The sequence below is a fragment of the Pimephales promelas genome, chromosome 8 (assembly GCF_988280905.1).
Source record: "Pimephales promelas chromosome 8, fPimPro1.hap1.1, whole genome shotgun sequence".
Lineage (NCBI taxonomy): Eukaryota > Metazoa > Chordata > Actinopteri > Cypriniformes > Leuciscidae > Pimephales > Pimephales promelas.
Window position 1 is genome coordinate 28,723,446 of NC_142776.1, and position 13,496 is coordinate 28,736,941.

Below are 13,496 nucleotides of genomic sequence, written 5' to 3' on the forward strand. Positions count from 1 at the left end.
TGTAAGTATTAATCTTTTGGAAACGAACAATAGAAGGCGATATATTAATTACATTGTTTTAAATACACTGAAATTAAATTATGACAGAAACTATACAATTTGTTTTTAATGGCACCTTTATTATTTTTACCCAGACCAAGAAAAATACAAAAATAACACTATTAAACGTTTTGCAGTAAAGCTAATCAGAATCAATGGTAGGCCAACATTATTCATAGCTCCCCTATGGATTTCCATTTCACTGTCTGGATTTTTATCAAGACAATATTCTATATACAGAAAAGTAATTTTGGATCAATAAGAAAAAAAAACTGTGGTTAAATTTCATGTTTTTTACAACAACATAAATAACAGTCTTAAAAATGCAAGTTCTCTTAGACAGAGTTGTTCAGTTTTACAACAACATGGACAGCTCTATTTAATCATAAGAGAAATTCCAGGCGTTTTGTTCAGCTGCATGCATATTAATATGAATAAAATACATCACCATATTTATACCAGTCCTGTTCTCCTGTACTGTAATATTGTTATTGCTAGCTTACAATATACATTTTAAAGAAGTTTAAATTTGCACAGTGTAAGATGTACAATAGACAAAATAATACAACAAGATATTACAATAACAAACTTCAAGAGATTAATATTTCAGTTGAATCCTCTTTCAGAATGTTGCTATGCGTTCTCCTCGATTTCCATATGCAAAGGGTTAATCACTGTTGTTGTGGCACCTTTGAAAAGAGGATTCTGGGCCTGCATTGAACAGAGAAACATTAGATTGTCAAATATTCAATCTGTAAATTCATTTTGTATACACAGGTTATAATTTGCTCCACGTTTATAGCCTCTGTGTGCACATCACCTCGTTCCATTCGGTCTGGTTCTGTGCTTTGATGAAGTTCTGATATTCTCTGTAGTCATACAGTTCCAGCAAGACACGGTATATAACGATTATTATAATGCCAATAAAAATGATGCCTGACACAGAGCTGCCAATTATAACTGTAGTCTTATCAATGGAACCTACAGAAGGAAATAAAAAATAAAAACATTTTAACTTTTAACATTCGTTCGTTACATCAATTCTGTGTCATACAGATATATGTGTAGTCTAATCAAATGAATGACTTTTAATACATACAAAATTATATTTTAATACATACGGGGCAGGTCTGCATATTGAAGTATAATTGTGCCGTTAGCATCAAGTTTTACTTCGTAGGAAATGGCATCTTGATATGTGCAAGGCAGCTCATGAGTGCCATCAAGACGAGTTATTTTAGCAATCGGGCACTTCTCAGCGCAGACTTTGGCATCAGGAGAACCAGCTTCCACAAGACATGCCACACATTCCCTACAGACACATTAAAACAGAGAAAGGAATTAGTAAGACACTTTTATCCAAAGTGACTTTTCATTTGTAGTACATTGGATTCAAGGTATCAGTTCATGCTTTAATCAAACCCATGACCTTGGTGTTGCTAGCACTGCATGCTTTACTACTGTACATGGCTGATATATGTGTGACTGATGTGATATGCATGCAGCATCAGAGCATAAAGCAAATAGGTTTGTTTTTTCATTCCATCTGGAAACACTTTTATTATGTTATCAGTTACAATGAGCAATTGAGAAAGAACTATGACTGGATCTGCTGAATATTATCCCATTTTTTGTTTGAGGCACTTAGTAGCAAGTACAAATTCACAAGTAGAACTGTATATTTTGCTTTTTTTGTTGTTTTATGAGTTATGTCTACAAAATCATCATCATTTATGAATAGAAATTCTTATCACACAGAGTAGCCTACACATTTTCTGATATATTTTCTTTGTTCTTTAATTTTGTTCTCACATTTTCACCTTTCTACGTATACATATCTATGACTTTAATTGTGTAGCAGATGGGAGGGGCATCAGACTCCTTTGTTGCATGACAAAACAACCTTCTAAACTTTATACACTACACGGATGAGTACAGAGCACATAGTGTATGGGTACAAAGTGTATAAGTGCATAGTGTATAATGCTATGCAACATTATAATCATTATGAAGTTTATGACTTATTGAACAAACAGACAGAGGAAACGAAATTGTGGTTTAAAGAAGAAACAAACCCACACACAACTGCACAATTCACTAAAAATAATCTTGATAATGATATCAGATCACAGGAAGAGATACTCACTTAAACAGCATGCAAGCGTTGATGAATGTAGAGCAGTGATCTCCCATGAAGCCTGTGTTACACTGACAACGGTTGCAAATGCAATTGCCTTGACGGCTGCAAATCCCCTTGCCATTACTACACTTGTCTTGGCCAGGCGAGCACTCGCACGCAGACCCCGTGTAGTTTCCTCTACATTCACATTTTCCACACTTACATGTTCCCTGTCCTATGACAACCACGCATAGGAGTAGATAGTGAGTTTTGAAGATGAAACTTAAAGAAACAAACATATTAAGGCCAAATATTTTACTTACCATTACAGGACTTGCCATTATGGTTTTCACAACTATTGTCATCACACTCGCAGTTCTTCCCACTGTAGTGGCCTTGACACACACACTTGCCACACTCACAGGTGCCGTGTCCACTGCACACCAGAGAGCTGTTGTTAGGCCGACAGGACGCCAGCATGTTGATCGTAGAGTCTGCATCGCTTTGTTGCACACACTCGCAGTGCTGACCCAAATGTCCTTTCTCACAGCTAATATACACACACAATTTAAGTAAAAAATGATAGTGAGTGAGACGTACAAACATTAACACTTATACAAACAAAATCACATATTCACTTAAAAGATTATTTAAATATGTCAATATGTTGGCATGACATCACATATCGTTCTGGTGCTGTTTTATTTTCTTTCTTCTGTGAAACACAGAAGGAGTTGGTGATTTATACAGCCAAGTAAAAAAAAGCACCACAAAATAAAAAAATAAAAACAATTACTATGTTTATGTCTTGAAAAATGTTCTTCATGTTTATATATATATATATATATATATTTTTTTTTTTTTAGCCAAACCCAATTGTTTCACGTATGTCACCTGACCAATCACAACACAATGTGTGACAATTTTACTGACTGTTTACAAATCGAGGCTAGCAAATTAGATTTGTGATCTGAAAGTTTTGGCATTCCCCATGGAAAATACCTTGGACAATCTGTCTAAGATCTCCTTTTGTGTTTCATAGAAGAAGAAAAAAATAATACAGGGTTGGGTGAATTTTTAGTTGAATTACTCATTCCTTTATTCCTTAATATAGTCTTTAAAGGCACAATATGGAAGATTTTTGAATAAAATATCAACGTTATATATTTTGTTGACTTACATTATCTCAAAACTAATCATTGTTATTTAGCTCAACGCAGTTAGTCTTATTATTTGAATCTACTGTTTTCTTGATTTACCGCGAGTAACATTATTTTTCCATGCCTCAGAGACAACACTATTATGTCAAGTGGCTAAAATAGCAAAATCAGAAAGAGCTTTATTTATAGTAACAGTAATACAGCATTTTCTCCACTATACAATATATTTTCAAGTCATCCAGCTTTTATTAATATGATATTTTATTATTGATCTGACTTAGGCCTACCTTAATGTGCAACAAGTATCTCACACCAGCCACCGAGCTAATGCACAGAGTACGATTGTGTTTTTAGCATGATTTTTTTTTACTATAGCTTTAATTAGTCAAATAAAGAGATCTGTACGAGAAGTAATTTAGCACTTGGGGCTAATTCATTAGAATGAAATAAAATAATGTTAATTTAAATGATCAAATGTAACTGTAACAAAGTTCAGGTTCAGGGAAGATGGAGGTGGACGTTAAATGTAATCTTAATCTTAAAATATGCGTAAAATGAAAGTAGCATAATAAAACAGCAACGTAAAATGCCCCAGGCTCTCGCCCCCACCTGGCTTCACACCAAAGCAACGTTAATATTTCCCAACCTTGTTACAGGAGGCACAACAACAAGACACATTTTGCATGTCCCTTACTGTATCTGGCCCCTTAATTTCTGGTCTTGGAGTTGCCCAGTCTTTGTCCTGGAGGACCACTGTCCTGCAAAGTTTATCACCAATTTATACACCTGTCGAAGTTTCTATGCATGAGCTTGATTAGTGTTTATTTGAGGTTGGAGCTAAAAAATGCTGGACAATGGCCCTCCAGGAGCAGGATTGGACACTACTGTCTTTGAGTCTCTAACGAGCTGATGTTGAATCAGGTGTGTTTGATTAGGAACAGTTGTAAAATGTGTAGTGTTGTTGTGTCTCCAGGAACAGGGTTGGGAAACACTGCGATAAGCTCATGATTTCTGCCCGAGTCCCGTCTGATTGCTTTCCATTGAAGACGACAACTCCCATAATTCCAAACTACGCTTTTGTCATTGTTTTGAATAAGCTTTAGCGGTGAAACTTGCATACTGTGCCTTTAATCATGACATCTTCACAGATTCTGTCAGCTGATGTGTAGTTCTCGGCTGAGATGCTAGGGGGCTCTACCTGCACACGCCGCATGAGAGCGTTCCTGAACCGTTACAGTGTTTAGAATTCTCCTCTGCCGCACCACAGTTACAGTCACACTCTGTTTTCACATTGATCTTCACTTCCTCACTGATACCTTGCATTCTGATCCGAAATGTCTGAAACCCCTTCAGACACGCAGATACGTTCAAACGTACTTGGAACTTAATCTATACAAATGATAAATCACAAGAAAAAACAAAACTTATTATCAGACACAACAACAAATGTTTCCTGGTTTATGATAACGAGGAAACCACTGATGGTGGCGCTCACCTTCTCATGCTTGATGCCTTGACACTCTCCTTTGTCCTTCCATTCAGTATCTGCCTGATTCCCTTTACATGAAGAACTGTAGGACACATCCAGTTCTTTTGGAGCTCCCTCATGCTCCAACACCAGTGTCGACGACAAATTCTGGCCCACAAAAAAAATATATATTCAGTATGTATAGAAAAAAATACAGTCATGTATGAAATAAAATAATTAAAGCAAAAAACATAAATATCTATGGCAAATTTGCCAGTTATATGTAGACATACTGATTATATGTAGGTTTTATATATATATTATATTTTACTATATATTATATATATGTTTTTTTCAATAAGTTGTTTAATTATTAGTTAAAAAGTTTAAAGTGTCAAAGCAAACATAAATGTGGCTTTCGGCAATACTTTATGCTGAGCGGTCAGTTGTTTCATGCTATGGTAAAAAAAATTTGCATAATGACCAGTAAACTGTAATGACTGTTAATTATAATTGGCAAGCAGTTTCTTACACTGTGCTAGTTTAATGTCTCTAATATGACTCTGCAGTCACATGATCATAATAATGATCACATAATAAGATCATTTAAACTTAAAACATTCCATTTATGGCAATTTATTATTGATTTAGTAAGTAGGTCATGTATTAGGCACACAGCCACACACAATTTCAGTTAATTTAGTAAACTAGTTAACCATTAAACAGAAGTGAAAAACAGCAGGGAAACGATGACTATTTTGTTCCAACAGCCACTTGTAATTAGTTCAAGTGGGAAGCCACTAAACAGAGGTCAAAACACAGGATAGCAAATGATGAAAACACTCACCCCATAGGCTTCAGAGATGAGATCAACAACATTACTAGAGTCATTCTTTAATACACCAACCACAGACTGAGGAATCAGTGCACTCAAAGCCTGTGAATATATGTGTGTGTGTGTGTGTGTGTGTGTGTGTGTGTGTGTGTGTGTGCGAAAGATGGAAAAAGAGAGAACTATATTTTAATAATACATATAAATTATTTTTATAATAGATATTTTTAAATATTTAAATGTATACACAATACTGTTCAAGAATGCTGATTGGTATTCTTAATATTCAGAATACTGGATATGGGTATTTAGTATTCCTTACTGCATCGATTTAATGCATACTTCATGAATAAAAGTATTAATCTCTTAAAAATGTTGAACAGTATTGTATAGTATATATGTTTCCCTCAAACCTTATATGCTGGATAAGTGCCCTCAGTCACAGCAAATATGAGCTGAATATTGTTTTTCTGCAGAATGCTAGATACATGGCCCACTGATGGGTAATCCTGTAGGAAAATTGAATATGATTTTTATTTTATATTCAAATGCAAACTATCCCACTTATATTCCTCTTAAAGTTGAATTTTTATTCATTTATCTACAACAGAAAACGCATTAAGAATGTTCATCATTAAATGAGCAACACTCACATAGGCTCTTCCATTGTAGGAACCGTTCTCATTAAGATGACACTGTCCATTATGTGGCTTAAAGACACCACCTAGTCGTCCATCTCCTGCCATGTGGAAAGTATCATCAGATGTGTAAACCAGAATCCGATTCACATCATGCCATTTAATCTTCTCCTGTCATGGCAAAAAAAAAAAAAAAAACTTTTTCATGTACAGTAGCTTTCACAGACTCTGATTTACTGCACACAAAAATGGATGGATGAAATCTTTACATGTAATTCCATTCATTCATGGCAAATCAGCTCTCACCTTACAGACAACAGCCTGCATTATTGCATCCAGACCAGCCTCAGGAGAGTCCAGGTTGCCAGAGATTTTCTGTTTGCTAACTTCTCGTTCAAACTCCTTGGCATCGTTAGTCAATGGCAGGACATTTTGAAAACTGAAAGCTGGTTGGCAGGAATCTATCCGATTGGGGCAGGGGTTCTCACGTCTCATCTTCACCTGACTGACGTATGGCAACATCTCCTTATCAACAAAAGACCCGAAACCTGAAAAATGGAGAAAGGGCTTAGGATAAATGACAAAAAGCACAGACTATTCTTTAAAATTGCAGTTCAAATAGGTCTGTGGCAAGCAAGGATGAGGTCGAGGGATGTGAGAGAACGGCGCGAGGCCGGTGGCATGATTAATGATTCTGTGATACGCACAGGTCTCGTATCTCTCACGGAGGAGCGGAAACATAAAGGAGGGGTGACGACAGTGAAGATGGAGAGAGGAACAGGCCTGAACTTATGTTGTGTTTTGTTTTATTATATGTGACAGCAGTCGTCCGTGAGGGGCTGCTGTCTTTACTCTCTTTTGTATTTGTTTTATTTTATGTAATTAAACTTGTTGATTGTTTGTTCCCGTCTCCTTCCCACAACAACAAACCTCGTTACAGTCTAATTTACTTGAAAATTACGTTTTTTTTTTGTTTTTTTTTTAATTTTAACAAAGCAATTAGATTAACTTGTTAGTAGGATTTTTAAAAATGTTTTTGAAAGAAATCTCTTATACTTACTAAGGCTATATTTATGTACTTATTTGATACAAATTAATTAAAAACAGTAATATGTTTTAAAATATTATTACAATTTAAAATAAATGTTTTGTATTTTAATATATTTTAAAATGTAATCTATTCCTGTATGATGTAAGCATCATTACTCCAGTTTTCAGTGTCACATGATCCTTCAGAAATCATTCTAAAAATTATGATTTTGTGCTCAAGAAAAATTTCTTCTTATTATTTGAAATTTAATAAAGTTTGATAAGTTATTAAATATGAGCAGAGTATAATAAATACATTTAATATAGAAATGTATTTTCCAGATTGTGTTCTATTTAGAAATAATTGTCTCTAATATGTTAAAAATTCATCTCTGGTTGGTTAGCCACATTGCCGTTCGTATTTCAGTTAGCGATTCTCACCGATCCGGACGGTCTCTGTGATGTCCTTCAGCTTCTTGAGGATTTTCTGCCCCAGAGTTTTAATTTGCTCCAGATCATCTTTCATGGAATAGCTCAGGTCCATCAGGTAGTACAGATCTATAGGGTAACCCTGAGCCCTCTTGAACTCAATTGAGAATTCATATGGAACTCCTGCACACATGAAATAAAAAAATATTTAGGTACTACACTACCAATATACTAATGACTAACATATGTCAAAAATATGGTTGTTTTTGTGCCGGTTGTTATATATGGTGTATTGTAATAATATTACATCTACTGTACATATTAAAGTTAACAATTGCACCAAAGTGTAAATACTCAGCAAATAGCTTCAAGCTTATGTTCCAATAAGTTGCAGCATGCTGCTGTATGTGTGAGTAAGCTCACCAACTCGGAGTGAAATTTGGACATTCTGAGGTTTGAGTTGGACCACATTTTCAACATTGTTGCTGAGGTTACTGTTCTTTATATATTCGAATGGATGTTTTACAGGATTGATCACATTATCCTCTTTACAACTCCTGGCCTTCAGAGACTCGGGAGAATCACAGCGCCGTTCATTAGACTCGCCTGATTTTAAAAAGTCCTGCATCACAAGGAAATTTGCATTACAATATAATCAGTTATAAGCAATTATATAAAAAAATACAAAATAAAATAAGAAAAATGTCCTTAAAAATGTGCTTCATGTGGTAACATCTAAACATCATTATTATAAGTGATATACACCAAATCGTGATCGAAACGAAAGGTCAAATTAGGGTTAAAATAATGATTTTGGAACCAATTTATTTTCACATTTACAATATAGGAGATAGGGTGCAGTTTTGTTACAGTTTAAAACATTTTTTTAAATAATGGTTCGTTATCAAATTATACACATTTTAAATTGAATAAATGTTTATTTAATTGATTTAATGATTTATTAATGATTTAAAATTGCACAAATGACTCTAGAAATTGACAAAAGGCTTTAGAAATTAGCTGAATGAACTTTGAGCATTTACTCCACTTTAAATATAATTTCAGGAATTATAACATTAAATGGTTAGTTCACCCCCAAAAATTAAATTCTGTCATTAATTACTCTCATGTCATTTCAAATCCAGATGACATTTGTTCATCTTTGGAACACAATTGAAGATCTTTTAATGAAATCTGAGTTTTCTGTCCCATTGACAGTCTGCAACTACAAATTTCAAGCACCAGAAAGGTAGTAAAGACATCATAAAAGTAATCTATGTGACTCCAGTGGTTTAACCTCAATTTTATGAAGCGAAAAAAGAAGAATTTACCAATTAATTTACAAAAAATGTTAATCTCCAACACGGGTTCGCTTATAAACGTCTGCTCTCACTTGAACACAAATCTATGATCTATGACTTTGCTTTAGAAGTTTAGGTGGCAATAACTATAGCAGATGACTAGCCTAATATTATTCTTTTGTGTGGAGCTGAGTAAGAACTGATGTCGGCAAGGCTTGAACTTAATGCACGCTAGCTAGAGCTTGTGCAGCTTCGGCACACATATTTGGAGAGTCGGTCAGCTAAATAAAACAGGCGGTGTGTCAAATATAGGCTAAGGGTAGTTGTGAGAACAGATACCACGTAATTTATTATTTAGCTTACATAAGAAAGCTCTGTCTAGGTTTTGCTCCGGTTTGTGTCGGGCCATTTATTAGTCTGGCTGTTTAAAGAGATTAAACGTTGTTGCAATAAACTCTATACTAATAATAATAATAATAACAAGAACTGATGAAAGGTACACAGACCTTTCTGTTAGGTTGGAGTTGTACAGGGTTAGCATTGGGTTGAAGGATAGAGTCTGTGGTAAGGTCGAGGATGCAGCAAAAGTTCAAGGCTTTATATGTTGATTAGGTAGGCTACTTGCAAGTATTGATGGTTAAATTAGCATAAGCTAGCTATTGCTAACTAGCACTTAATCATAAAAGTTTGAGGTAATAGGATGTTTGTGCAAACAAACTGTATGAGTTAAGAGTGTTCAATATTTGTAATTAACACGTTTGTGTAGTACAACATTTTTAAGATCTAACTGAGTTAGTTAACTTTAAAAAAATAGTTTGTTTACTTAAATGTTTAGAGGTAATCAGTTTCCACAAATGATTAGAGTATTCTGAACAGGTTTTATAATGAAGCAGCTGTTAAGTTTGCACAGAAAAACATGCTCAACCACAGGTACCACAGCAGGAAAAGAGCTGCAAAAAGGGAGCACAATGTTAAATGTGAATGCTTTGTTTCTCAGTAATCTCTTCTCTCAGTTCTCTTCAGCTCTGACTAGGTACGGCATCTTCTCCATCCTGATCATGGGAAACTGACTCTTGAGGAAGGTTCCATCAAACTACATATTGATTCATTCACATGATAACCTACCATCTGTTTGCACCACGCACATCCAGGACTCCTTATACATTCAGAACATGAAGGCTGAGATTGACAAAATGGTTCCTGCCCTAAAATGCACATAATAAAAAGCTCACTTTAATCAAATACAAGCATCAAAGACTTCTTTCACTTTTCTAAAAAGGCATGGATGTCTATGTGCATTACCTTTTATACAGTGAAAGAGAACTGTCACAGCTATCACAAAAGCCTTCATCTGCAGAGATAGAGTATTTTAGGTTATAATTTCATTTCAAGCTCATTGAATAGAATTCAAATATGAAATATACGTTACTAATACTGTGTATTTCCAAGATACTGTCCATTTAGTAAAATCAGAATAATACAGAATTACTAAACACTCAAGATGTTTTCATTTACCAAATCTTTTTCTTTTTTTACACAAATAAATACATAAATAAATACTGAAATATCACATCTGATGTTCTCTTTTTACATTTTTAGATTTTTGCTCTTTTGTTTCAAAAAAAACCAAAAAACAGGATTTCTACATGTGCGTGACACAAGGCACGTGAATAAAGAAAAACAGAACTAAATGCTAAACGTAATAAAAAACACAACTGCACTTCCACCATGCTGTATAGCCTACTTCTCATTCATGTGAACATATTCAAAACCAGACATCTGACAATGAGTCAGGTGTTACGAAATGGAAATGTTTCAAGCATCTAAACCAAGGCGGCAGACATACAAAACCACAGTATGTCACTCTTCCTCTTTATCGCTCAGCATTAACTAGCACAGGGACATGTGTTGAGACATAACACAACTCATCCAAAGGAGAAAACACACATTCCTGTCAGCTACTTTTTAACGTTTGTTTAGAGTGTGAAAAAAAAAAAAAAAAAACGTTAGCCATGTTAACCCTGGTTAACAGGTTAGCCCTGTTTCAGTAACGGAAACAGAGAAAGAGTGTTGTTGCTGTTGTTTTTAATAATGCACCTGATGTTTCATATATATATATATATATATATATATATATATTAGGGCTGTGCAAAAATTAATTGCGATTAATCGCATCCAAAATAAAAGTCTGTGTTTACATAATATATTTGTGTGTGCTGTATATAATTATTTTGTATATATAAATACCTATGCATGCATGTATATATTTAAGAATTATTTGCGCTTAAATTCTGTATATATATATAAATACATAATCTATATTATATAAATATAAATATTTTATATATGAATAACACATTTTATTAAATACATACATGCATGTGTGTGTATTTATATATACAAAATAATTATATACAGCACACACAAATATTTTATGTAAACACAGACTTTTATTTTGGATGTGATTAATCGCAATTAATTTTTGCACAGCCCTAATATATATATATATATATATATATATATATATATATATATATATATATATTAGTAAAGCAATCATTCTAATAGACAACTGGGCTAAAAAATAAATAAAGTTTAGTGTAGCTTAAATAATTAAGAAAGCAAACATGCCAGAATAAAATAAAGTTTGTAACAGTTACCTAATAATCCATAATCAAATACAGAAACAAAGGTTTTGCATTAAGAGCAATATGAGATAAAGCATTTAAAGAGCTACAAAATATGCATCAACTTTTTAAACAATATGATAGTTTGTATGTATTTTGATGTTGTTGATTTTCTAATTAGCAAACCTTGAAACTGTTTGAAGTGGAGTGAGAGGGGACAAATTAAATCCACTTTTAATTTAGTTAATTTAGGTCTAATTTTAATTGAGCTAAAACGATGTAAATATGTAGTTACAAAATACCATGCACATTTTAGTTCATATTCATATCATGTAAATATTGAGTTCATATATTACATGGTAGAGTTAATATGTCATTACTTGTCATGTAAACAGAAACTATTTCATATTAACTATCTAGCTAAAGTGTATTATTAGGTCTAGCTACATATTTATTGTTTACTATTATGCTAATTATTATAATTATTATTATTTACCTATTATAATTATTATTATTATTTACCTCAATTATTTATTTAATTTCTTTCAAACAAAGTGGAACACCCAACCAGTAATTAGATGTTCGTCAGTCAGCAGTCCAATTCAACAGAACTTTTCTCCAAATTCAAATGGTACTTTTCAAACTGTTATAAACTAAACCTGTCAATCCTTAACAAAACCAAGTCAATTATATAGAATCCAACACAACGAAATCTATTAAAATATGAAACAATTGTATTCGTCCCTTACCGTAAATGTGAGATGTCGTGACTCGTGCAGAACGTTTGAATTCGAATCAAAACGTCACTCTGAGTCTGGAGGCGTCATCATGATTCTCGTCAAAATGTCAATGGTTGTGTTTCAACACTTAAGCTTCCTATCTAGACAGCATATATGGTCGCTACAGACAGGTGCAGCATATTTGAGCGGCTATGAAGCTACAAAAAAAGTTTTAGGCTATAGACATGATGTCTAGATAGGAAGCTCACTAGGATTTGAAACACAGCTTATCGATCACATCAGTTCGGCTACTATGCAAGAGCTACAGGAATAATGTGGTCACTTTTGTTCACCTCTTCCTCTTCCTGTGTTATATTTTAGTTGTCACTCACTTGTGTAACTTTCACCCCACAAGCCAATTGCAACACGCTTCAAAATATTAAAATAAATTAAATTAAATAAGATGAAAATAGTATGCGCTCTATACAATTTGATTAGAAATAAGTATTGATATTTGTAAAGCACATGTTAATAAAGTTATGACAAACATTTTAAAGAGCACTGAATCAAAGACACCTGTTTAGTTTTACTAGATGACTACTGTAACAATGCCATTGTCAGTCACCACGTGGCGGTGCTCTTTGTTTTCTCTTCAGGACCAAGTTTCCAGCTTTTGGCTATGTTAATTAACTTCTATTTGAATCTCACGTTTGTTCATAATCTGAAAATTCTGCTTTAGAAAACTGTTATTTACACACACACACACACACACACACACACACACACACACACACACACACACACACACACACACACACACACACACACACACACACACATTATATATATTAGGGGGTTACCATATACATAAGAAAAATTGGGCACTTTGGAAACTAAAGTTTGCTCAAATATAAATCATGTTGGTCTTTCAGAAAAAAATAAACAAGTAAAAAAAAAAAAACTGAAAATATGCAATGTCATAAATTGTATTTCTCTGGCAATGTTGCCGCGCCCAAAAAAAAAAAAAAAAAAAAAAGCAATGTTGCCACGCCATGTTGATATTACAGTAATGTGACTCTATAAGTATTACTTTTCGTGTTCAGTGAAATCATTGAAAATCTAAAGGTTTAATTTA

The 13,496-nt window shown here is 33.7% G+C and overlaps 1 protein-coding gene across 1 annotated transcript; it reads right to left on the reverse strand.

The window, feature by feature from the left end:
* Window positions 1-98: 98 nt before the first annotated feature.
* itgb7 (integrin, beta 7) lies at window positions 99-12,677 on the reverse strand. The gene is made up of 16 exons (XM_039689158.2): window positions 12,392-12,677; window positions 10,318-10,366; window positions 10,141-10,220; window positions 8,138-8,336; window positions 7,727-7,897; window positions 6,563-6,804; window positions 6,272-6,427; window positions 6,032-6,127; window positions 5,634-5,723; window positions 4,814-4,954; window positions 4,517-4,707; window positions 2,482-2,708; window positions 2,186-2,393; window positions 1,161-1,351; window positions 860-1,020; window positions 99-750 (listed from the first exon to the last, which is right to left on the reverse strand). Exons 2-16 carry the CDS (start codon window positions 10,364-10,366, stop codon window positions 673-675), a joined length of 2,280 nt encoding a protein of 759 aa, XP_039545092.2. The 5' UTR covers window positions 12,392-12,677; the 3' UTR covers window positions 99-672.
* Window positions 12,678-13,496: the final 819 nt, after the last annotated feature.